At 49.4% G+C, this 27034-nt stretch overlaps 1 protein-coding gene across 3 annotated transcripts in view; it reads right to left on the reverse strand.

Moving 5' to 3' along the window:
- ank1a (ankyrin 1, erythrocytic a) overlaps positions 1 to 20907 on the reverse strand; it is a 62710-nt gene extending 41803 nt beyond the window's left edge. For 2 of the 3 annotated variants that reach the window (XM_066714325.1, XM_066714323.1), the window contains exons 1-2: positions 20694 to 20907; positions 6247 to 6348 (exon numbers count right to left, since the gene is read on the reverse strand). In XM_066714325.1, coding sequence (XP_066570422.1) covers positions 6247 to 6348; positions 20694 to 20720 — 129 coding nt within the window. In that variant the 5' untranslated portion in view covers positions 20721 to 20907. The remainder of the gene's footprint in view (positions 1 to 6246; positions 6349 to 20693) is intronic. The other variant, XM_066714324.1, reaches the window with a different exon arrangement.
- Between the last annotated feature and the right edge of the window lie 6127 nt (positions 20908 to 27034).

Genomic DNA, 27034 nt, shown 5'->3' on the forward strand with positions numbered 1-27034 from the left:
ACAAACACAATCACACAGCCATACACACTCTACCTAGCTACCTACACACACATACACACATACACACACACACACACACAGCCATACGCATTCATATCCACACACACACACACACACACACAAAGGCTCTCTTCCCTTCCCACTGACTGCTGGACAGCCTGCATCCGGTGCAGTTGAGTGACTGCTGTTCAGTTGGGTCTTGGCTTGTCCTGTACGAGTGGCAGACAGCCAGCGTGTGCTGAGGAAATTACATGTCTATTTTTCTAAACACATCTGTAGTGGACAATTTAACTTTTTCCAAATAAAACGGCCAAGTTATTAACTTTTAACAGGAGCATAAGAGTGACATCATCAACAAATGCCAGAGGGCCACAAGTTGTGTGTGTGGTGAGCAAGTCGGGTAGGTTTCACTCCAATGCACTGTAGCTTTGTGTTTGCTTTGATGTTTCGGGGTGTGGTGCAGGGGCTGCTGAAAGTGCAGGTTGGGGGTCCCTGAGGTCCCGAACCCCCAGGGCCACTTCCTTGTAGCCTCCCTCAGGACAAACCTGTCCAGCTAGGGGGGGTACAGGGATCAGTTCAGGCTCTCAGACACATCCCACTGCAAGCAGGCGTCACAGTGTGCCCAGGTCCACACACACACACACACACACACACACACATACACACACGCACACGCCCCCGCACACACACACACACACACACACACAAGACTGAGATCCAGACACCTGCTCTACCAGACTAAAGACAGAGGGAGCCAGTGTGTGTCTGTGTGTAGGAGGGTGGGCAGAGGAGAAGGGGGATTGTTATTTAGGATTCTCAAGCCATCCTTTCCCGACTGACAGTCTGTAAAATGCGCCATCCAAGACAGAGAGAAAAAGAGAGGGAGAGGGAGAGACAGAGTGAGTGAGAGAGAGAGAGAGAGAGAGAGAGAGAGAGAGAGAGAGAGAGAGGGAGGGAAAGGACAAATCAATTTTGCACCAGGCTCTGCAGGTAGATCCAATAGCAGGAGTTCAAGGAGAAATGTATCCCCTCTGCAGTATGAATCGATAGGCTGTTGAGAATGTGACACTGCACTCCATCAACAGCACAGAGGGGAGAGAGAGAGAGAGAGAGAGAGAGAGAGGGAGAGGGCATTCTGAGCCACAGGGCTGGCGCATGCACTGACACCCTGTCTCTGTGTCTGTCTTACAGAGCTCCCTCCTCTGACCCTGACCCTGAACAAGAACAAGGCACACAGGCTGAGTCACACTGCTTGCTGGAGTCTTGCGGCAAAACAGCTTGCTGGTCTTTTTAAAAACTGATGTTGCTTTTCTCACGTGAAGCTGTGAAACTTAACCATCCCACACACACACACTTCTCACACTCACACACACACACACACACACACACACACTCACTCCCTGGCACATGTTCCTCTTCCTCCGTGCTGCAGCCGATGAAGATGAAGGTGGTGGTGGAGGTGATGGTGGTGGTGGAGATGGAGACTGTGCCGGTGGAGATGGCGCAGGAGTGATGGCAGGTTCCGGTCTCCGGGAATTGAAAGAATACGAGCCCTGTGGGATAGGTCTGACCTCATATATCCCTCCTTCAGCACTACAGGACATGTGAGGTTGGACCTTTCCCACACCACTGATATTCCACTGCAACTGGAGACCACAATACACCATCTCCCAGCCCCCAGCACAGGGACAGAGGGGTGGGGCAAAGAAAGAGAGGGTGAGGAGGGGGGAAGAGAGAAAGAGAGAGAGCGAGGGAGGGAGTGGGAGAAGGAGACAGAGAAGGGGAGAGAGGCTCGAGGCTGCTTCACTGAGGGCTGCAGGGTTCCTTCAGACGATGAACATTGCAATGGGAGGAGAGTGCAGGACGGAAAGGAAGGAGTGAGGGATGGACACAAGAGAAGAGCAGTGGAATACAGGAGGCAACTCGCCGAGAAGAAGCCAAAAAAGTGCGAAAAGGATGGACAGATTGTGGGGCAGGTGAGGCTGATGAGGTCATGACAGCAGCCAGGAGACACACCCCCCTTCCAAGCATTCACATCAAAATAAAATAAATAAAACACTTTTTTACTTTTAAAAATGCAGAAGAGGAGGAAAAAAAAAACTTCTGTTGATAACTAGCTTTCAGAGAGAGGGAGGACAAACAGGTAGAGCAGCTGAGGGTGAGACACCATGTCCATCCTGCAGGACTGGAGCTGAGTGCACTGCAGCCTGGCCGCCAGCAGAGGGCACTGTGGGAGGCCTTTGGGAGGCTGTGCACCAGCACCACACAACAGAGCACAGCGCCGCTCCGTCCATCAGACACAGCCGGGACTGGAGAGTAAACTATGCTATAAGACAACCCTCTCCTCCTTTAGCTGAATTGTCAGGTACAGCCATGTGTTGGTTTGGAGGACGGAAGACAGGAAGCACTGTTTTACACACAGAGTGGTGGAGTTGGGCACACACTAGACCCTTCCAGTGTAGTTGCAGCTGCATGAAATGTGGAGATGGACAGATGGATGAGCTCCTGGAGACTGAAAGGACAGGGCGAGTGTGTGGACATTTCTGCTGCAGCCTTGCAGGGAATGGATGGCTTGCACCTACGTGCTGGTGATGTCAGCTGCTGGCTGGGGAGACACCAATGCCATGTTGGCCCGGCCCCTTTCATGTATTTTGTGGCATTAGCAGATTGCTGTCGTGAGCTCTTTTTCTGTTGTCAAAGGTCCCAGAGGGATGGTTTATTCTTTAAAAGCATGGACAGAAAACTCTTCAGTAATGTAATAATAATAACAATAATTATTATTATGATAGTATTCTGCTTGTGTTGGCAAATTAAAGTGACGTTCGAGCTGCTGACAGGATAGCACACAGCTCTGAGATCCTGCAGCACTGGGATGGAGCACCAGACATTAATCCGAACACAAACGGCCCTGCCAGCCTGCCTGGGCACAGTCATCAGTAAGTAACAGTGGCCCCCCACACCCCCCAGGGGCCACACATCAGGGCAAAATGGGCAGAGCTGGAGACAGGGGGCAGATAGCCAGCTAATCCAGTTCCACACAGCAGTGTTCAGCCGCAGCCGGGGATCTCCTCATGGCCTCTGCACTGACTGCTGGACAGCTCTACAATAACACACACACACACCTCTCTGGGGCGTCTACTTTCCCAGATGTATGTGTTTTAGTGTATTTTTTGACACGCAGAAATGGTGGAAATAGTTTTTCTGGCTTTTTAAAACCGATGTTACTTTTCTAATCTGTGAACTTGTTAACCATCCCACACGCACACACACACATGCACACACACAGCATGATCACCTGGGCTGACAAACCGCTGTGACAAGTTAAGACTCCTTCAATGAAAGTTAATAAAACCCAAAAGCTCCAGGGTCAGGCCATCCTAACAGGTGTTGCGTTTTTTCTCGTAATTTCTGTGTATTTTCTTCTTCTGATAAACAGGAGTTGAAATGTATTCACGTATTCATCTCTCTGACAACAGCCTGGCTCCCTCAGGTCCTGGTTGTGTGTGTTGGTCTTGCTCATTTGTCCATCGGAGGTCTATCAGTGTGTTAGTGATGCAGGGATACTGGGAGGAGAGGGAGAGGAGTCTGGCACAACACAAGCAAGAAGCACTCTGTGTGGCTTTAACTGGATCATTTAAAGGCCGGTTTGAATTGATCGACTATCTCCTCTTTAACTCTCTGAATCTGCGAACAGACTGGAGCTAAACCCCACGGCAGTAATGACCGCTGTGACTGCCCCCCACTGCTCACTGGCTGCGCTGCGATGTGTCAGGGAAGAGCGCTGCAGTTTGTGGCCGTGGCTCTTGGCAGGCATCTGCACCCATATTCGGAAATGCTCAAGCGCTGTTGGCTCCTGGGATTAAGAGGTCTGAAAGGCCAGCTCCACATGTCGAAGATAGTATGATGTAATACATTCATACATCAATAAATAAATAACACACTGTTTTTGTGCTGCTACCAAAACCCTGCATGACTAATTTAGAGTGGTAGTTGAAAGGCAAACAATTATCAGGGCAAAAGGTAATAACTACATACATACATACAGATATACACACACAGAGACATACATTAACATATACACACACACAGACATACAACATTAATACATACATACATACACACACACACACACATATATATAAATAGGGAGAATATTAGAAACCCATCTGTCTGGGACTGCATTGTTGGGAATTATCCTTGTGGGACTCAAATCCCATCCAGGAGGGAACGGACTAAAGGATATTGTTCCTGTGGCTCTGGTGCTGCAGCGGGGGGGACAGCGGCAGTAGTGGAGAGCATGTGCGAGGTGGGGAGGGCGGTGGGAGCAACGCAGGCGCTCACAGCCCGGCGCTGCGCTGACAGAGTGGTCCTGCGCACAGCCAGGCTGCAGCACGGCGCCAACAAAGAGGAATTAAGAGAGAGCTGCAGCTCGCTGGGACAATACGCAGTGCACTCACACACACACATATCTGCTCACACACACGCAACTGCCCCCCCATGCAACGCATTGGACCCACACACACGCACTGCCACTGAACTGTGCTGTATCGTTGCTGTGGTTTGTTAATCTTGCGTTAAAAGCTTCTGGACTGCCTGAGACAACTGATGTCATACATGCGACAGCACTGATATAATGCTGAAGGGAGACAGGCAAGGAATGTAATGTTTTTATATATTATTACATTTCTCTCTCTATATGATTTATTGTTTAATAGTGAGACAAAATATACTTGGCTGTTGTCTGCTATATGCCTGTAATTAAATCAAATTTCCCCCTAAAACATTTGAGCTTTTTTGCAGATTTATTTTCCTGTTCCGTTAACTGACCGTTCAGCAGGTGAAGTGGACGATCTATTCCCAGCTGTTAGCCCTCGTGAATTAAACGACGCACCCAGAGGTCTGTCAGGGGGGTCCTCTGACCTCCAACCTGGCTGACCCTACAGCCACAAGGGCAGAGGTGGCCAGGAGGATGGGCACACACCTGACAGACCAGCTGGGCCATCCCTGCAGCCCTTGAAGGCTGTGACGCACTAGCACTGGTGTTGACAGGAGGTGCTCAGTGTTGACACCCCCCCCTCGTTATCAGGTCTTTGCAGTGTCTGGTGTCTTCCCAATATGTAGGGCTGACTGCCTACGATAACAGCCCCCCCCTCCCTCCAACACACGCAGCCTGGCACCACGGCCCGGCCCAGTCACTATCTGCCATGGCAACAGACACACAGGCTGCCCCACAGTGCCCGGGCTCCTGGGCCCCGGCCCTGCGTGGGCAGAGATAAAAGCAGTGCGGGCTCGCTGGCAGGCTGGTACAGTGCCACGGTACCGTTGTGCGTTTGCTCCACTTTTCAACTTCAAAGGAAGCGCTTCTTAACATAACAATGGCGCTCAGTGCTGTGAGGGAACAGCTGCCCTGGGTCCAGCTGCGCGTCGCTGAGCCCCGCGGCTCCTGGGTCAGTGTGGGTATTAGAGCCAGGATCTGTCAGAGTGCGGCTCCCAGGACCGGCTGGGGCCCTTATCCTGAGCAGATTGCAGAAAGGCCCGTCTCCAGGGGAGGGCTGAACAAGAGGAGCTGGCAGCAGAGCTTGAACAGGCCTCAGCAACCACTACAATAGCCTCTGCAGCACAGGGGGCTTTTTATTCTATTTTTGAAACACTTTCACTGGAGCTAAATGCCATTACAGTCAAGGACTTTACATGTTATAGTGGCCGGGTGATAATTCACAGAGGGCACTGCCTCAGCTCACACAGAGCACTGCTGGCAGCTGTAACACACAGGTCATAAGATGCTAAATGGTTGACATCAGGATTGCTGAGTACAGTGGGAAGGGCACTGCTGGCACACAGGCAATAAGAACTCCACTGAGGAGGGGGTTGAGATTTTTTTTTTTTTTTAATCTGGTCATTAATTCCTCACTTGTACACCTGCTGACCTATTATGATTTTATGATTCAATATAAAATGAGCCACAGCCATGCATTTATGCCAGTTAATTAAAACTGGCTAGTGTTGCAAGATCAAGTGTATGTGCAAAAGGCAGATGATCACAGCTCCCCCCGCCATCCTGATCACCTAGGCCTGCACAACATCAAGCTTGTGATTCGCCCCCTCGTCTCAAATCCCAACCCTGTCACTCAATGCTAGCTTCCTATTGGCAGAAGACGTTTGCCATCTGGCCAATGGGAATCTGGCACCAAGTCATGGGTCTGGAGTGGGCGGGTGGGGTGTGAGTGTGAGGCGCGGAGCTCTCACCTGATTGGCTGTGTTGATGTCCACTCCATTCTTGATGTGGTCCAGGGCCTTGTCCAGGTTGCCAGAGCGGGCAGCACGCAGGAAACTGGTCGAGGTGTCGGCCTGGGGGAGAGGGCAGAGCACAAAAACACAAGGTTCAGAGGTCAAGGACAGGTAGGGCGGGCATAGGGGTGTGAGGCTGAGGGCTGCTTTCCCCCCACTTTCAGGGGACGGGAGAAGCCCTGCCAGCCTGGGTCTCCTCTTCATATCTGCCCTTCCACTCGTTCCTCAGCTTGCCCAGTATAAAATCACACTCCCACAGGAGACGAGAATAACTCAGCGTGAGAGACAGTTCAGATGCCATCCACTTTCCCTGCATTCACGTTACAGAGTCTTGGGCCCGTAGAGAAGGGAAGTCGTGTGTTTCACTGCTGGAAATGTCTGCCTGCATTACAGCTCACTGACAAGGAGTGGGTGGTCTGATGCACTTTTTAGATGGCCACCAAAAGCACGACACAGACGAATGCTTCCTGGCCTGCACAGTACTGCACTACTCATCACATTGATCAGTCCTGCCAGCGCCACCTAGTGATGCTGCAGCTCAACCAGCGCTGGCTCTACACAAAGCCCCTGCCGACGCTCACAGACAGGCAAACACCCCTGGAGTGAGGCCGTATCTCTGTCAGCAGACTGGGGAGGGTAGCAAACACCCTGTGGCTGCAGATAGCTGAACCGAGAGGTGAAAAGTAGCCTATTTAAAGGGAGACATAAATTAATTATTAAATAAATAAATATAGAAAAACAACATAAAGCTATAGCTGCTCAGTTGTGGCCCTGAGGAGCGTCCAATTAGTATGTTTTTGTTGTTGTTTTTCTGCACCACATGGAAGAAGGGTGTTTTGCCTGTGTAGCCTACAGTGAGAGGAGGAGGAAGAGGAGGAGGAGGAGGAGAGAAGCTTGTCCAAAGGGGCATCCTATCAACAGTCCTGGAGGCTACAACAACAACAACAAGAATGTCACCCTCTGCATGTCACATGACCTCTGGTACCGAGCCAGAGCCGGAGAAGAACTCTACTCTGCTAATAGATAGATAGTAACACAGTGTAAAAGCACAGACCAGGATACCCAAATCAATATCATCTGACCTGTTTTATCATCCACTCCATCTGCACTACTGCTCTCTTCCTCTCCTTCCTGATGCCAAAGCACTGCTTTCCCTTTTCATTTTATTTTTTGCATCTCAGAACTCTTTGTCTAGTAAAACTGCTCATCCATAAAATGAAGATGTTCAGACAAACGTCTCCACGAACCACATAATTAGGGATTTATACAGCCCGCGGCATCCCAACATTAGGACTCCTACATTAGCAAGTCTAATTTGCTTTTGTAAAACATCCAATTCGATGAAGAGAAAACCCAACCTGTACAGAGCTGGTGAGTTGCTCGGCTTCAGACAGGGAGGCCGTCCTGGACTGAATGACCAAGCGTCTCCTGGATGTTGAGAAGCAAAGCTCTGGTTCTGTTGACCAGGGGGGTGCTGCGTGACACGACTCCCCAATGATTGCAGCAGGCTTTTGTTCATTATATTTAATTACTTTTTCTGCTCTCTTAATAAGCTAATTTTTATTAACCGTTAATTAAAAATGGAATGAAATGGACACCCACCCGGCGCGAGACTTAAGTACCGCTCTGTTAGTGGAGCTGCCCCCTTGTCAGTGTACCTTTAAAGAATCGTGGCGAGGGAGGCGTGGCAGCACGGTGCCCTGCACCACAAAGAACAAATGAGCCTGATTCCACCCTGAGACCAGCACGGCCGTGATATAATCAGCAGGGTATTCACTTGTAAGACACTTATTCCACTGATAATGTGAGATCCCAGTGATGGTGGCAATGCTAGGCTGAAAAACACCACAGTTAGAAACAGGGGGTTCACCGGCTCCATCCCTATGCTGGGCTCCACAGAGGGAGGTTCACTGGCACCGTGAGCATGCCCAGAAGCCAGCCTGGGCCTATTGATCTGGAAGGGAGACGAGCTGCTTCCTTTGTTCAGCCAGCAAAGACGAATCTAGCGTTTAGACTCTGAAACGATCAGTGGCAGCAAACAACTAGAGGAATCATGAGCAGAGGGGGGGAAAAATAAAGAGAAAGGGTTAAGAAAGACAAGACAAAACTTCACAGATGCCCAGCTATGAGGGAAGTTACAAACAAGGCAAATTGTTTAATCAATAAGAGCTCGGGGAGCCAACGGCCTTCACTGAAGGAGCTTTGAGGAGATGTCAACCCCTTGACCGCTGGAGCAGACACAGTGGGGCGCACACTGTGGGAGCCATGCAGGAGACTGTCTGAGTCAGGCCATGAAGACAACTGATTTCCCAAACTGGTGTCCCATGTGTAAATACACACGCAGCTCATTTGAGCAATGAAACTCCCACTTCAGCACAACTCCCTGATCTGACCTGCCCCAACAGCGATCTGAACCCCAACCCTTGCCAACATCAAAACATCCAGCTCAGGCCACACAAATCTACACCTGATTATGCAAAATAATGCTCTAAAAAAAAACTACATGTAACCGTTAGATCATTCCTACTCTCATCTGTGCCTGTAATTAAAACTATGATCTAACCTCAAACCTAGCCCGAACAAAAATGTAACTGATTGCTTGTATTAAAAAAAACAACAGCAATCTTGACAGAGAGATAATGCAATCATGGCAAAACACCCAGCAAAAAACAGAGCAGGCCGCAACGCAGCAGTACCTAAGTAATTGGGCTCCGTCTCTCATGTAGGGGGCTGCTGCTCATACCGGGGGACGCAGAAGTATTGTGGGAAAACAGACAAATCCCTCTTGGTTTAGGGGAGCTCATTTTAATGTGTCAGGGCTCTGTATTTACAGGCACAGCTGCCCGGGGGAGAGAGCCCAGCTGCTCCTGGCTCCTAACTCCTCACACAGGGTGTCAACAGACGCCAGTCCCTTCCCTCTCTCTCTCTCCCTGTCTCTCCCAGTCACTCTCACAGCAATACTCTGATACTGAACTGTTCTCTGAGGCTTCCCACTTCGTCACAATCACTAACCACTGCCTCCCCCCCACACACATGCACACGCACACGCACTCTTCGTGTCATTGTCTCGTTGTCTGAGCTACTCACAGTGTGCGATTTGGCAGGTCTCTGCCGTCCTGCCATCTCCCTTCACTGGCTCTTCTTCTCCTCCTCCTCCTCCTCCTCCCACTACTACAACTACTATTGCAAACCGTAAGCTGACACCCCAGTCCCTGGCTGGGTTAAGGGCAGCACATAGGTCAGTCTCCCATATACCAGCTAGGACAGAGGGCTAAAAATACAGGGCAGACCCCAGCACACACTTTCTCACACACACACAGACACAGATACACATTCACTCACAAACACACACAGTCACAGAGGAGGGCTCCTGTGCGTATAGTAAAAACACAAGCAGTTGTTCTCCAAGTGTCTCTCAGCAGTTAGGTTTATGGCTCACTGTCGCCCCAGTCACATTGCCCCTGGGGTGTGAACCGCAAATGGCACAGAGTGAATTGTACAGCCCATGCCCTGTTTTATAACTTGAACAAGGCTGAGCTCATTGTTGCATTTTGTACTGCTTGTATTTACTGCACTTTGCTATGCTTTGAAAATGTTTTTTTGTGAAAACTGTAAGTCACCCTGGGTAAGTGATTTTCTCTCTCTTTCTGTCTCTCTCTCTCTCTATCATTGTTTCAGAAAATAAATTAATAAACGAGGCAGGTTCAAGTCCCCCCAGGTCTTTCCCTCCATAAATATCCGCAGACATGTTCTGTTCACGTTCTGTGGCGTCACAGGCCCAGCCCCTGCGGCCATGTGGGTCGAGCCTGGCTGGCAGAGTGAACATCTACACAACCCCATGAAAGGTCAGCCAGCAGAGCCTTCTCCAGGAACTGGCATGAAGAGGGAGCTGCGATGCCTGGAGAGTAAGAAGGACCCGGGGGGGGGTGGGGGCAGTCCAGATGGGGAATAGCTGCATTCTGATTCTGCTTCAGTCACCTGGGGCAGCTCCGGCAGCAGAGGGAAACCCTCTCAGTTTGTATTATAAGACCCCCACTCCCTCCTTCCCAGACTGTCTACCTATCCATCTCCCACAGCCTCGGAGATGCAGCCACCTTACTGTCGAGAAGTGCCTGGCTCAATATAACGACCATGCCACCTCAGAACAGGCATCATGCTCGACACTCCTGAGTGGCACTACATCAGTGACACAGTTCTCATGTACTGTCCCAGTGCGGCCACATTGCGTGGGTACTTTTTCACTCTGCATCGATACAAGATTGGGCGTCACTCTGCCGAGCGCCAGATGGCTCAGAGATGTTCAAATACAAACAGCAGCTTGCTCAGGGGCCAGATCTCCATTTTACACGCTCGAGGAAACCCAGGCATGAATAAGCTGATGAGGAGCGTGTGGGCAGGACACAGAGGAGTTTCATTAAGAAAAAAACTAAACAAACAAAACACACACACACACACTTCCTGGAGTCAATTGGGCACTTCTGTGGACTGGCAGTTGCAAATAAGACACATAAAAACAGGGAGTGAAATTAATTCAATAGCCAAGTTTCCCAGCCTTTGTCAGTCAGAGGTGAGGGATTACTGTGCTTTCTTACTCTCTGGGGGTTTGGGGACACACGTCCTTTCTCTGGATGGGAAACTACGGGACTCTAAAAACCCACTCTGTTTGAGTTGCTGTGGGCGGCCGGGAGCCCTGAGGGTCAGCCCCCTGCCATGACAACCAAGGGGGGGTTATGTAACGGGAGGGCATTCGACACTTCCACCGCAAACACAGCGGACAATGGCCCCACAAAGACACACAACAACACTCGAGAATGTGTGTGCCACAATGGCGTCGACATGGCAACCACACTGGGGACTGAAGGATGCTCGGGCGGACGTGGGGGGGAAAAGGCTTCTGCTCTGCAGTGCCGGACACAAGTGGAAGCCCAGGCCCAAAGCCACGGGACAAACCGCTCCCTGATAAGTAAGGCCCCCTGTGTTGTGATGCCTACCCTGCTCGCTGCCAGGGGGCTGGGGGGGGGTGACTGACTTCTTTACCTCCTCCCCTTTTAAATTCAAATTTTCTCTTCATCTGGATGCTGTGCCAGCTCACCTCCTGGACACTGACTAAAATGCTGGCACTTCGCCCAGCCCCATAACCGCCCCCACCCCTGCCTGTCCAAGCCACACCATACAGCGCCGAGGTAGCCATGGAAACGTCTCAACCGCCCGGCTCACTATGGGAGGAGCGGATATGACTCTTGAGGAGTTTACGTCCTGCTGAAAGAACCTCAGTACCCACTGCCACACTCATCACCGCCACCCCCCGCTGCTCAGCGCTCTCTCAGACTGAACCGCCCCCCGATTCTGACCGCCCGCCTCATAGCGCTGACCATTGGCTTTCGCAGTATCCCCGTCCCTCAGCTCCAGCTGCTACAGACAATGCTGACCAGTCTCTCCTTTCTAACAGGGTCTTTACGGCCGTATCAGTTTAAGGCAAGAAAATGAAACTAAACTACAATCCAAAACAGATCCGCCCTTTCCAAACCGAGACATCTCGCGATCCGAGGCCGGTGCTATCATTACTCTGATCGAGCCACGCACTCACGCTGAATGCAGATGTTAATTAAGATTGGTGGAGTATTAGCAAAATGGCAAATGTCGCTGTATTTATAAAAAAAAAAAAAATGTATGGAGGACTGCTTCAGATGAAAAGGTCCTGCCAGGCTTGAAGAGTTTGTGCAGCGACTGGGCAGCCCAGCGCCAGACAGAGCCCTGAACCACAATGCTGCTCCGAGGTGGCTGGCTGCCCACGCTCTGAATAGTTTTCCTGCCTTTCATTGTTTTCAAAGGTACAGGGCTGCTGTGCTTTGCCTCAAACGCATATTGTATTGTGCTTAGTGAAGCAGCATTTTTAGTATTTTTTTGTTGTTGCTGCAAAACGGGACGTTTGCTATTTTCTTTGCAGGACATCAGGAGCAGCAGCTGACCACAGCAGAAACGTGTGCGAATCGCACTCTAAAGTGTTGAGAGCAACGGGAATGATTCTGTAAGCAGTCCTGAGCAGAGTACACAGTTATATAACAGTGGGGGGGGGGGGGTTGGTAGTTCTTTTTAAATCTAACGAAGAGCTTCAGCCCAATCCAAAAGCAGTGGATGGAATAGACCCTTTCTAATTGACCCGGAGTTTCACATGAGTCAATGAGTCTGTTTGTCCTGCTTGTGACTCGTATTACTTCTGACAACACAAACAACAACAAATACATGAAGGGTATACAAGATGTCAGGCTCTCTCTCACAAAAGTTTGACAAATGACCTTAGAATGTGAGTCTCTGTGTGTGTGTGCGCTCCTGTTAGTGAGACAGCAGTGAATAGTGCAGGGCAGGTCTGTGTGCAGTCAGCGAGGCGTGGCGCGTGGCTGTCAGGGTGCTGTGGTGAGATAAGGAGCAGGGCATCATTCTCCACGCCCAGCCCTCCTCACACACACAGCACTGCTCTGGGGCAGGGCGCCTGGCTCGGGCGCATTATCTGGTAGCGCAACAAGGCTGCTGTTCAAAGTGGCCTGGGGAGGGGGAGGGAGAGACATAAGAGGGTTGTGGATCAATGGTTATCCCCAGGCATTAATCGTATTCAGTACTTCTTACTGCCACCAGTACACACTGCCACCCTCACAACTCTGTCTGCCTCCACGGTGGCTCAGGCCTCCAACTGCCGGAGACACTGTGTAGACACTGGCTCTCACCCTCAGCTGACAGGGGACGGGGTTCTGTCCCGTCATTGGCTGAGGGCGAGAGCAAGTGTCTGCACAGCCGCGCCGTCTGGCCTGTCAGATCACATGGGCGACTGCGTCTGAGGCCTGTCGCCCAGGAATGCAGCCCTTTCACAGTCTCCCCGCCCCCCCAAAACACTGACTCTTTCCTGCAGGTGCAAACATTTAGCCTCCCGCCCCAACCCCAGCCCCCCCCTTGCAGCTGTCACTCTGATTGGTTCAGGACGCTCTACCAGAAAGAAAGAGTTTGCTGGGGTTCATTTGGGGGAGAGACCTTCCACTCACTCACTCACTCTCTCTCTCTCTCTCTCTCCCTCTGTCATCCTCTCCCTCACTCCTTTTCTTTTCCAGAACAGTCTAAGAGCCCCCAATAGCTGCTGCCTTTAAAAGTGTCGGCACGTTCAAGCTGTCTGCAAGGATGGACCACAGGGTGGACTCTGAGAGGCCCATTGAGACATTACACTTCCAAAGTGCTTAAATACCAGCTCTTTGCTTCAAACCGTGTTCCAATGCGTCTGTAAGCTCCTACACAGAGAAACCTCCAATACACAAAGTATAGGCATCAGTTATAATCTCACTCACCCGCCTCCGGGTTTGGTAAATGCGAAGGCACAGCCCTTCACTCGGGAGTGTGGGAGTAATTGATATCGATCGGGGCCATGGCACATGCTCCAATACATTAACATGGTGCAGGGGAGGAAGCGGGCCGAGAGGAAGAGAGGTGGGGACCTGCTTCGGTGATGCACAGGGTTTCCACACAGCGCTACAGGGTGTGGTGCGACAGGAATATACTTCCCCCTGACACACACATATGTACAGGGAGATCTCGTTTTCTTGTCCCCCCTGTCAGGTGGTTAGTCGGCACAGAAAGGAACTGGGAATCACACACACAAATAAATACAGAAGGCCTGCATCAATGAACAAATGAAACAATCTGAAAAGCCAAGTTAAGCCTATTACAGTGGCAACACCGAATCGATCCACTCAGCTCATCAAAGTCTGCAACAGTATCAACAGAATAGCAATGGAGGGAAGGAAGTACTGTCCATACGAGAGAAAATAACTGAATTACAGTAACTAAATGCGAACACTTAACTTTACTGTGGTGTTGTAGCTATAGCAATAACCTGGATACACGTGGGCCCTGTGCATGTGAGTGACAGGCTCTCCATGGAGTTGATGGTAACACGATTATAAGATTGTGTCTGAGAACCGCGTCTGGGACTTGGGGTTGTTCTCGCTGGCTTGCCCCATCTCGCACGGCTGCAAGGTATCCTCTCCCAGTCCGGTGTGTCTCTCTCTGTAGGACAAGGATGTAATGCTATTCTTCAGCTTCCTATGAACAAAAAAATGTGCCTGGGAATGTTTCCTTGCTCATTTGCATGCAAATCACCAGTGTGAAGAGTTTAATGGGATTAGAATATGATGAGGACCCGGATTCCCATCAGGGTCTGTTAATAATCTGGCAGCATTACAGGCAATACTGCAGCCTTACTGGGAGACATAAGCTACGTGTCTGAGAGGACTGGAGAAGAGAGAGGAGGGGGGAGGAGAGCGGAGAAAGATAGAGACAACGGTTTGTGAGGTTGTATTTTGGTTTTGACGTTTCACAAGCGTCACATCCTGACCAACATGGAGTCAGTGATGTTCTCTGGTTGTTGCACAGTAATGTTGTATTCATGTATCACAGGGCCCTCTCTGGAACCACACATCTCAAGCACAACTGTATCATTTTGCAAACATATACTTCAATTTGGCCACTTGTGATAGCAAGTTAGCAGGTTTTGATTGCTCTCCCTGAAGTCTGAAAACCTCTGTTACCACAACATCACCTTGTTCTGTGTTCGCTTTATTACATTGGTGTGCCATTTTTATTTGGTTAGCTGGGCTGGTATTCAGCTCCAAGCTGGGTTGCTGGCTGATATGCATTGGCGATCTGTGAGCCAGAGTGCCAGTGTGGTGCGTTGATCCCAGCCTCAGAAATGATGACTGTCTCTGGGGTGGCGCGTAAAATGGTTCCGTGTGACAGTGATTGACAGCACGCTCTCCCATCCCTGACACTCTCTGTCCACTACAGTGGGCACTTTCTCTTCGGGGCGATTCCATCGTAATCGCAGCATTATGGCACTCCTGTCTCCTTTTTAATGTTAACTAACACTGAAAGCTGTCAACCCAGATTTCCACTCTTTCTGACTCCTGTATCACCGGGAGTTTCTACTCTTTCGAGGCAGCGCGGAAGCCGAGTCCCGGAGGCTGTGTGTGAAGAGTCTGGGCCGCCTGTTTGGAAACCACAGCAGCAGGAAGAGGAAATGTAAGCAAACATCGCAGGCGCTGATGGCGGAGCAACACAACATTGATCAAAAGATTCTTACAATTACAATCCTGTCACTGCTGCCAACAGCACAGCCCCCCACACCACCAACTCTCTCTCTCGATCTCTCATCTTTTTCCATTCTCTCTTTCTGCGTCTCTAAGACTTAATCAGAATTCTCCTTCAGTCCCTGAGCTCTTCTGCCCATTCCTGTGCCTACCCTTCTTTCACATTTCTGCTTTTCCCCTCGTTTTTTACTCCCCCTCTTTCTCAATCCCCGTCTCACCCAGCACTCCTCCTAGTCTCGTTCTGTCTGTGTCCCCCTCTCTCCCTCTCTCTGGCTGGGCTGTATCACGTCAAGAGTGACAGGGACCATCCATCACTGCACAGTTGCCTTCAGAGTCAGCTGCCCTGAGAGACAGGACACGTTGCTATGTGCACCCCCCCACCCCACCCCACCCCAACATTCCCTCAGCTCCCTGTCTCCCAACAGGATTAGCACACAGACCTGGGCCCATGAGAGCGTGACGGAGCGGGGCAAGATAAAAAGAGAGAGCGAGAGGGAGAGAGGTGGCTTGGATGCAGGATTTCTCAGCAGCCTGAGCTCCATTCAGGGGGAATTAGTGGCTGGGTCTGGGATTGACATCCCCTCGCTCAGGAGATGTGCGGTGCGGTCTGTCTGCTTGGGAGAGCAGATCAAGACCAAAAACACACTCAAACACCCCCTCGCAAGCAGACATTGTTTTTGATAACAATAACCAAAAAGATTTGAGCGACACACCTGTACAGCAGAGCGTGCTGAAGACGTTCACAAAACACAAAACCGCAGAAACACACACACACACACATACTGCGGCCCCGACGGCGTTCACCGCAGTTGCCTGGTGACCCACAGTCAAGAGTGGCCTAAAACAAATCTCACCCGCGCTAAAGCACACATCCCAGGACTGCGAGATGCACTCGGACAGGCTGAGTAAACAACACCGTCCTGGAATGGGCAGGAGACGTTTCTAATGAACACCCAGCTTCCCAGAAAGACACACAGAGTATCGACCCCTAAACACTACAGCTCTGTCCCCCCGGGACGCCCGCAGCGCACAGATGCTCACTGCCCTAATGCATTTAGTGCTGTGCTGAATTGGCACGTTTGGGGCAGATGGAAGAACCAACAGCATGCTAACACAGAAAAAAAATAAAATAATAATAATAAAAAAAAAAAAAAAATATATATATATATATATATATATATATATATATAATTAAATAACAGGACAGTATAAGAGATCCACCTAGATCCACCGAGAACAAATAAAATCCTTCTTAAGAAATGATGACAATTTCTTCAGTTGTAAAGAAATGAAATAAATACATTTGAAGTAGACCAAGCAGACCAATAAACTGCCCTGTCTTTGTCCACCTGCCTGCACTTCTCCCAAACTCCCTGACACCACCAGTACTGCCCAGGATGCATCTCTGCACTTTACAACCTACAAACATCTATTGATGAGAAGAGTAGTTATAGTGATAGCAATAAGTAGTTATTAGTTATACACATTATAGGTTTTCTTGTTTGCATCAAGGCTACACCAGAGGAAAGTAACTTTGTGATTGTGAGACAGATGTTATTAACCTCTGAAAGCTGGTCTGGAGCGTGAGCATTAAGCACTGAGAGGGACCATGTTGAGCTGCAGGGAGGGGGATTTTTATTCAATCTGTATGTTCTTTTTGCTGACTTGTCCTCCCCGCTAAATTGATTTCTCTTCCACCTCCCACCTCTCATTTTAAGATGCTTTTCATTTCAATGAGTCCAGATCTACCATCCATTACCTTCACATCAGTGGCTGCAGTCAATAACCCTGCATTACAATTTTACAGGAAGCCAGGCACTGTGTCCAACGGTGTGTGATTTACAGTGCCCCCCCCCAGTGCTCTGCCCCGTGAAACCGTCTCATCTTTCTGGAGGTTCAATCAGAAACTCTCAGCCCCGTTTAATGACCTCCTGACCCCCTCCCACTTCTCTAACTCTTTTACGAAGCAATGCAATCAAGCTTTCCTGAACCCGAGGAGATTGAAGCCAATTAAACACATTCACACCCCACCTCTCCGTGTCAGAGTCCCATGGTTTTGTACTTATATATCCAAGTCTGTTTTATTTGATTTTAATTGAGCTTTTTGCTGTTGCCTGTTGCCTGCTGACACCATTCCTGCAGTGGTTTCTCAGCCCTGATCGAGTCCTGCCATTGTGGCTGGGTATCCCAATGCTGCTGTACTCTGACCTGTCGAGGCCTGTTTATTGGAGGCACTGTGACACACCAAAGCTCGGCTCAGTTATGCAAAGTGTGTAACGAATTAGAAGCCAAATGCGATTGATATTCAGAGGCGCGCTGTACGAGCCTAATTCGGCAAACATTTAGACATGAAGGGGTTGTGATTTTAAAAGGGCTTAATTAGTCTCGGGGTCTGTTTCCAAAGTGCGATCAGTTCAGCAGTAGAATGGATACTCTTCTCAGGTCACAGTTAGTGTGTCAAGTTAGGTGCTGGAGAGTCTTTAAAATGTCAACACTTCTGGGTGTCCTATATGGACTCGCGACTATCTGACCGTTCAGAATAGAGGAGGGGAAAATGACTAGGCCAGGGTAAACAGCGCCCTCCCCACCGTACTCAGACCAGCAGCCTCGACAAACACGGCTGTAATTCTCACGCTGGTCTCCATGAGCTTTCCCACAGCCGCTGAAATACAAGCCACATACTAAAAACAATAACCAAAAAAAGAAAGTACAGCTTTATGAGACGAGCTGAGGAGACCAGCTTCTGACAGCAGAACTCAGATAGAGAGAGAGAGGGAGGGAGGGAAGTGTCCTGGATGAAAATGCTTCATATATTTTTTTCCATGCCTATTAATCATTCTGACGCCAGCTTTGCTAATTAAGCGCAATTAACAGCTCAGGTTTGAGAGGTTTGTGCAGAGTGGTTATTTCGTCCTGAGGTAATTCATCTCGCGCTGTCACACCGCGCTGCACCTCTGTGGCCGCGGGAACGCAAGCAATGTCAAAACTGCTTAGACCACTGGCTCTTGAGAAGTGCCAGCTAGAAAACGTTCTGGACAGGAGGGGTGGGAAAAAGACAAAGTTTATACAAAAAAAAGAGTTACAAAATTGTAAAAAAAAAAAAAGTGTCCAGTGAGGCAAGAAGAGCTGTGATTAGGAATCCCACATCCCACGGCTGTCCCCCCCACCCTAGAAATATGACTGTGAGAAGTAATGCGTTTGTGATTGCTGGAGAAGGGGGCTGGGTGCGATAAATAACGCTAATAAACATTGCCTAACGAGATCTCCGCAGGACACATGCAAATCATTCAGGAGCTAAAGATGCTCGGCCCACGATCCCCTGCTGCTCAGTCCGATGCATGACCCATGAACTGCAGAGGGAGAGGTGCCTCTGTCCTGCAGTCCCCCCCACTCCCTTCCACAGCACTGAGCAGGAGAGACTACATTCATTTGCAAGTGGATAATAATGTTTTTATTTAATTTTTATTATGAATCACATAACACCCCCCACAATGTGTCCAGAAACGTGTGTGGATGGAATTGCTTATCCGGTGCAACGGAAGAGAGACAGACTGAGACAGAATAAAAGAGGGAGAAAGAAAGACAATTATAATGCATGCATGCCATATCCCACATAGAAAACATGTTTTGGGCTGTGAGCTCTTATTTAGTAAACTCTCATAATGGGCAAAACTCAATGTTTCCAAAAAATACTGAGAATGCTCCGGAAATGCATGAAGTGGACGTAATGTCACAAGTGGAAGTTGACAACATGGCTTCTACGACTGTTCGGTTGTTTCTGATGTTGAAAGCAATATTATAAACTATTGAAAATAATAATCTGCACAGTACTCACAGAGAATAATACATTAAACTTGTAAGGGAATGTACAAAATAATTGTTTTTGGTATTTTTGTTTCATTTTAATTTAATCACACAAGTTAAATATTAAAACGTATAGTTGAATGCTTGTTTCAGTGTGTCTCAGAAGGATAAGAATCAACTTTTGTACACTGTACAGTCATACAATGCATGTTTGCGTATCAAGTAAAGAAAGGACAGACAGCATATCAGCATTTGGCCAAATAACTCCTATTAAATAATAATTCATGATGTCAGTATTTACATGTTATAAAATAAAACAAAAACATGATGCCCACAAGCAAAACAATACATGATGTATATATATATTAGAATGGTTTATAATGTAGTTTATGGAAATATAGTTAGATTATTATTTTTTTAATACTAGGGTTTGGGCTTTAGGTAGAGGGATTGCTTGTATCTGCAAGTATACCAGTCGTTGTTGCCTCCAACTCACTGCACAGCCTGTGAGCGCAGCCTCTTTAACTATCGGCCCTCCTGATGGGCTTGTTTACAGTGTCTGTAAGGGGCTGCAGTCCACAGGAGTGTAATTATCTTAAGAGATGACAATTATCTAAAGGGATCTCGATTATCTTAAGAGGCCTCTGTAATCTGTTGCGTACACAGGGACTCAAACCACAGGGGTGATGAGGAGTGAGAGACCAGTGCAGGGAGCCCTGGGAAGGAGGAGAGGGCAGCGAAAACAAGGGACTCCTAATCTGCGACTTCAAGAGCACGGCTAATCACGCACCACTCCTGCATGAAAGAGAAGGAAAGCTACATCCAGACGAATAAATAAATTAACTTCAGAACCAGTTAGCTGAACAATCGTCTGCCCGATGCACGAAACAAAACAAGTGCTAGCTGACGAGGTGAGCAAACACAATACAACCCTCTGATGTCTTGAGAGCAACAGAAGGCTCCAATTTGCAGTCGAGATGAGAAAAAGGCCAGGCTGCCCCGCAAAACTTTCAGCAATTAAGCTCCCTGCCATGATGCCAACTCTCTTGGCAAGTGTGTGGCAGTACATTAAACACTGGGCGCCTGCCATGTATCTTAAACACAGTTGGACTCGCAAAACCCGAGAAAACTTCAAAAGCAGAGCTGTTCTACATGTCGTGGCTTCTCCACGCAGGACACAGCGCTGCCCTATCCCTATTCACCTGGGTGCGGATGCTAATTGCTTAATTAATTAATTAATTTTATTTAATTTTGTTCCAGGTGCACAAATAGCAATAGTTTTAAAAGGTTGCACAAGTGTAAGACTTGAGAAGAGAGCATCTGGAGTTTCAGGCATCTCTGTCGGGCTAAAACGCAAGCTTCGGCAAACAGCCCCAGTATGAGGCCAGTATGAGTATTAGCGTTAATCAAACAATGCATAGAGATAGCTCAACCCCACAGCAAACACATTGAGAACAGAACCCTGCTACTCACTCCACAGGTGAAGATCTTAGCTGGCATTCCTGCTCCCGTCCCCTAACTTTGCAATCCCCTCTGCAGTTAAAACACGGCAGCCTTCCGATTCCCTAGAGACTGCTGTGACTCAGACTGCCAGCATGCAGGGGGATATACAGTCACACACACACAGCACACACACACACACACACTTTGTAACACACACACACATACACACACACAGAGTCTCCAGGACAAACACTCAGTAGCCACTTGATCTGGTATGGGAGGTTGGGGGGAGGGGGCTGGTGGGTGGAGATGGGGGCCCCAAGTTTATCTTTAAAGGAACGTCACTTTTATCGAGAGATGCACACTGCAGTGGCAGGACATCTTCAGCACTGCGATTAGTCTCTCTCTCTCTCCCTCCCTCCCTCGCTCTCTGACATTGGAACGTTTTGGAAGAAAAGGCAGGCCTGTGGCAGCTCTTGACTTACAGTTACAATGTGAGCAGCAGGGCACCTATTTAAACAGGGCTGCGCTGAGTGACAATGGGGGAGCAGGGGAAACTGGGGCCGGGGGGGCTGCTGTTCCAATGGACACAGCCTCTTTAATAAGGAGTCAGCCATTAGCCGCTTGCACAGCCCCTCTCTCTGCCCCGTCTCCACTGCTCAGGGGCTGGGAAAGCTGCTCCGCTGCCAGCTCCGCAGTGACACGCCAGGGGGGGTCATCTGGGCGGCCGTCAAGTCTCATAATGATGACAAAACTTGAGGGATGGCACGCTGGGAGTCGTTTCAGGGCGGCTGTGAGCGAAGGGTTTGCACAGCGGCGCTCTGCCTGTCCGTGGCCGGCGGGGGCGCAACGTCTGACTGCGGACTGTGGCTCACAGAAGGTGACAGCAAATTAACTACCAGGGGCTGGTGGAAGAGCACACCGCACCCCCCCTGCACACCTGGGAGCCGAGCGCAATAAGGGGAGAGTGGCTGCTCACAATAATCCCACACTCACCGCTCTCTGTTTTAAAGTGACTGGAGGGGGGGGGGGGGGGTCAATGGTTATGGTTTCTCTAACTGTGTGCCACTTGACAATGATGTAAACTTATCATGGGGGGGAATGATTACTTTTAAATTGATAATAAGCAATACCAGGCAATTATATATCACAGAAAATGAATTTAGCATATACAAAAAGGGGAAATATTGTAAAAGAATAAATGCTAATATAAGGACAGTTATCACTAATTTCTTATGTATTTATTTTTGTATTTAACCCCAGGCCTGGCCAACACCAATATGTCAAGAGAGGCCCATGCAAATCTTCAGATAACTCAGCAGCACAACAACCCCAACCGTAAGCAAAGCCTAAATTTACTGGTGACTCTGTAACTTTAACTCAGCTGAATTTTCCATTTGACTTTGTCTAGACTCAGCTGGACAACTGAACCCACTTCTCAAGATTGCTGGCCAGTGCCCAGGTGAGGGGGACAGTTCCCTGCCTCACAAAGACAGCCTGGTACTCCAGTGAATGTCTTGTCCAGGCAGGGAGCAACATAATTTGCCTGCTGTGGTCATTTTACAGGGCGTTTGTGTTCTAGAGCTCTTCTAGCAACCCCCCTTGGTCTAAATTTGAAGAAAGAAAAGGAAAACGTAATTGTGGTCTCATTTAACCCCCCATCCCCAAACACACACACAAGAAAAACGAATCAAACATACAGTAGCAAAGCAACCCCAGATGGATCCTCCCCGCACACAGTCTCTCATTACTGCACATCGCCCCCCCGCCGGGTGCCCTGTCACACTGAATCCATCAGCATCCCAACAGCTGCCAGCCCAACCTGCCAGCAGCCCCGTGTCTGTGGGCGGTGCACGCAGCCCGCACTGAGCTGCGCCTCGGACAGCACGTAAAGAGCGTCACCTGGCAACGCTGCCCAGAGCGCCAGCCCTCTGTAGGGCTTGTGACCTCGGGCTCTGACCCATCCCTCAGCCTCTCAGGCCCTTGAACACACACTGACCAGTTATTTAAATGGTCTTAAACTTCCTTAACCCCCCTACATGTACTCCAGTGAATCAATGCATCAGATAAAGAGGCTGTCTGAAGTCTGCAAAGTGTGTTATGTGTAGAAACTGTGGGAGGAGATAGCGATTGTCAGACCGTAATAATAATAATAAAATATGAATAATAATAATGCAGAAGAAGCATTCTTACAGGCAGGTCAATGACACTACTTGGCTGCCTGTAGGAAACTTGATATTCCTCCAGACATTCACAGTCTGCTCCTGTGATGTGAATATAACCCTGAGACGCAGCAGCCTGCCCTGCCTGACCCCTGACCTCTGACTTGCCTTACCCCTGACCTGCCTGCTCATACCACTGGCATCTCATTCAGGCTCATTAGAGATTATTTTTTTCTTTAATCTGTGCAATATCCTTCCCCACTCTTTAAATCCCTCTGGGACACACGCTGTGCTGTTTAAACAGTGCCAGCATCAGTAGCCGGATACTAAGTGACAGCACTGAAAACAGACACGAGGGCCTCTGAACTGCATCCCCCTTTATCTGTCACTGAACTGAGCTCTTCTTATTATCATTATTAATCTGTATCTTTATCTCCTTCATACGATGCACCACAAACTTCACAAAGAACTGTAAAAAGTAATATAGGTGACACACTTGAGCAGTGCAGCTGGGCTCCTCCCACCTGTAGAGTGAGGGTCCGCACTCAACCCCCACCTCTCACCCAGGTCTGGGACTGTGCAGGGCTCTAGTGGATGCATCCTGCCCCCTGGTGGCAGGGGGGCGAATCTACAAGCTTTATTTACCCATCTGTTTGACTACTGCCTTTCCCCCAAGGTGAATCCTATTCAACAGTGAATTACTGCAGCAGTAGAGCAAAATACAGTTGGAAAAAAATGTAAGGCTGCGTCTCAAACGGCTCCTGACATTGAACTGACGTCAGAGTGTGCGCTGCAGTGAGCGTGGGAACGGGATGGTGCAAGCAACGCGAGACAGTGGGACACCCTTCAGCACGGCATTGGTTGTTCCCATGAAGAGGACAGAGTCTGTTGCACAGCTGGTCCAACCTGAGTTTATTTCTCCTTTTTTTTTCTTTGAAATATATCACTCACTCATGTAACTAGATAGCTGTCTTATGAGCTCATTAATTAAAAGCAAATGTTTAAATATAATCCCTGACAGCTATTGGTCGGTACTGAAATGCATTTGTGGTGTAATTGTCTAACCATAATTTGAAATCACAAAATAGCTTAATTATATTATCTAAACAACACCATTCACATAAATTTCACAATGTGCTTGATAAATAAAGATAGGGGGGTGTAGGAGGGTATACGGGGCGTTGGAAACAAAAAGAATAGAAAAAAAAATGAAACGAAGAGGCAAAGAAGCTTGAGAAACTACAGCACCGTTTCTGGGAGGGGGGGCAAATTATGCAAACGACGTCATGTAGCTGCAGTGCAGAGAGGGGCGGCAGATCTCTCAGGCACGTGTGGATCAAAGAGGAGCTAATCGGGCGGGTTAAGTGTAAAAACATGATCCCGGAGCCTCCAGCGAACATCAGCTGCATTGATCCGTCCTGCGATCAGCCCTGCGGAGAGCGGCTGGGGGAGGGGCCTCTGTGTCAGGCACTGCGCGGGACGAACCAGGACACACAGGGTCGGATTTCAATCTCACACACCCCTCGCCTTATTAAACGCAATGGCAGTCTGAGGGCCCGGGCCTCGGTGGCACGGCAATGGAGCAGAGCAGAGGGAACCAGAGAGGGAACAGGGCTGGAGGCCGAGGGGAAAACCCCAGAGCGGGAGCAGCAGCAGCAGCCTGTGTGTGGAGTGTGTGTAGAAACATGTGGAAAATGATCAAGCTGAAGGCTTAGGCATTCGTGGAGTTCAGTCGTAGACAGCATAAGAGGGGGAAATAGCCCACTAGCACTGAACTGACACCATGAGCAAACACCCTACATATCTCCCCCAGTTTTCTTGACATGACTGGATAATGTACACTGGTGCCAGGGTTGGGCAGAGAGAGAGAGAGAAAGGGGGGGAGGGAGAGAGAGTAGACAGGATCACAAATCAGTGTAGGTGAGGACGAAGTGCAGAATTGTGCTGATGAATGCCAGACTCTGGGAACCCGAGGACTGTCATTAAGATGCACTACAGACTCCACAGCTGACTGCTCCCTGACTGCGCCGCTGTGTCAGACAGAAGGGGGGGTCTGGACCGTGCGCTCATCAATATTCCGGCTGGGGTGCCGAGAACACCATCTTTCAATTTTTCAATTTGATACTTTCTGAAAAAGTGGCACTAGGTGAGGTGGGGGGGAGGGAGGGAGTGGATGGCCCAATCAGTGAGGAGAAGAGAGAAGGATGAGGACACTGGGGCGGTAGTAATATAGGGTGTGTGTGTGAGAGACAGAGAGATGGAGGAGACAGAGAGAGGGAAGAAGAGAGAGCTGCCAGTTCCAGGGCCACACTGCGGCACAGTGACACATAAATTATTGAGTTTTCCAGGAGGCTAAATGTTGACAGTGTTTTACAACGGGACGCGCTGAGTCAGTGTCCCCCACCGCTCAACAAGCAGCCGGATCAATCAGAATTAAAGAGGTGGCAATTAACTCTCCCTCAGCCACCCGGAGGGGGTGGCTGTGTCATGCCTGCACTGCTGCCGCCGACTGGCAGCTTCACAGCACCTGAGAGCGGGGCCGACACATTGGCCTGATCAGTGAGAGAAATCTGACACAACCTGCCTGGTCACTGCAGCCCGCCTGCCCCAACAACAAGCAGCTCCTGCAGGTGAGGGCACTGTCACCTGACCGGGAGACTCCAAACAAGCCCTGACCCTCAGGTCTCACCCGTTACTGTGGAAATGGGCTGCAGTGTGGAGTAGAGATTAGGGCTCTGGACTCCTGAGCGGAGGGTTGTGGGTTCAGTCCCAGCTGGGGGACACTGCTGTCGTACCCTGGAGCAAAGTACTGTATCTAGATTTCTACAGGAAAACCCAGCTGTATGCAAGTGATTGTGTATAAAAAATAATGTGATATATTGTAACACTTGCAGTCTGCTAAGAATATTATTATTAATAATAATAAAATGGGAACATCAAAGGCAAAGGATATTTGGAGTTCAAAAACAATATACACAGTGTTTTGTTACACGTCAACCGTGTGTCTCTGCAGCTGTGAAGGGGGAAGGTAAGGGGGCAGCTGTTCTTCTCTTCGCTGTACACATCTGTGATGTTTCTGAAATCCCCAGCTCTCCTCCCTGCCCCACTGCGTGCGACCCTGAATCACTGCAGAGTCCTCCAGAGTCCCTGTCAGCCCCTGCCAGTGGCCTCTGTAAGTCAATTTGCCTGCGTAATGAATCATTATGCCGATTATAATTCAGAGTATTGCCCTTCCCTGGCGCACACAAACACAAGACTAGCTGTGCTGCTTATTCAAACTCACTGTCGCCATTCTGTGACCGCGGGGCCCATTCCAGCGGCTGCCTGACCGGTTGCATCCCCAGCGCCGCCCCCTGAGCCCCTCTAGGGGACTCTTTGCAGCCAGAAAAGTTTTCTGCATTCCAAATGATGGGAAGGCCAATAGCAATTCAGCCATTGAAGTAATGGGAAAGTTTGAGCATTAATGGAGTGATATCAGAAATAAAGATGATCGCCAAGATGTGGCACTGTTGTTGTTCCAGGATCGGGGAGGATGGGGTGGGGGGCATGGCAGCACCATTGCAGCACCTGCTCGCTGCCGTCCAATGCACTCTGCAGATGTCGCACCGCCTCCTGCCTCCTGCCGTAGCTGAGTCCCAGATGAGCCATCAATAACCGCGACGTTGCGGGGGTATTAAAAGGGGTGAATGATGATTAAGAATGCTGGTCCCATCAATCACAGCGAGGCCCCGCGCTAATAAATCCCACAGCCATTGAGATAATCACTGCAGCTCCCTCTACCACTCTTGCTGGAGGAAGGGCCTGACCGGCACAGCGCTCTCTGCATTGGCCCGACCACCACACAGCGCCCGTCCAGTGCAAGGTCCGCCACAGCTTCAGGGTTTTATTTTGATTGATATGTTTTTTTCTGATATCAATTTTTATATCTGTTTTTGTATTGTTGTTTTGTGATTCCCTGCAGTTGCGCTTTACTATGTGACCCTGGGAGCGGCCAATTCGATGAATCCGTGGTGTGGGAGGGGAAGTATTTCAGTGACATGCTAGCTTTGGTGCTCAGCGTCAAGCAATAGGCTTTAGCTCAGGGTACAATCGATATTCGCACCCTCCTCACGAGCTCAAGGAGATATTTTTTAGGCGCTGGAGTAGTTACTCAACAGAAGAGCACACAGAGACCAGGCAGGAAAGGCTGCGATAAGAGGAAAAAGCTGA

The sequence above is a fragment of the Amia ocellicauda genome, chromosome 9, assembly GCF_036373705.1.
Source record: "Amia ocellicauda isolate fAmiCal2 chromosome 9, fAmiCal2.hap1, whole genome shotgun sequence".
Classification (NCBI taxonomy): Eukaryota; Metazoa; Chordata; class Actinopteri; order Amiiformes; family Amiidae; genus Amia; species Amia ocellicauda.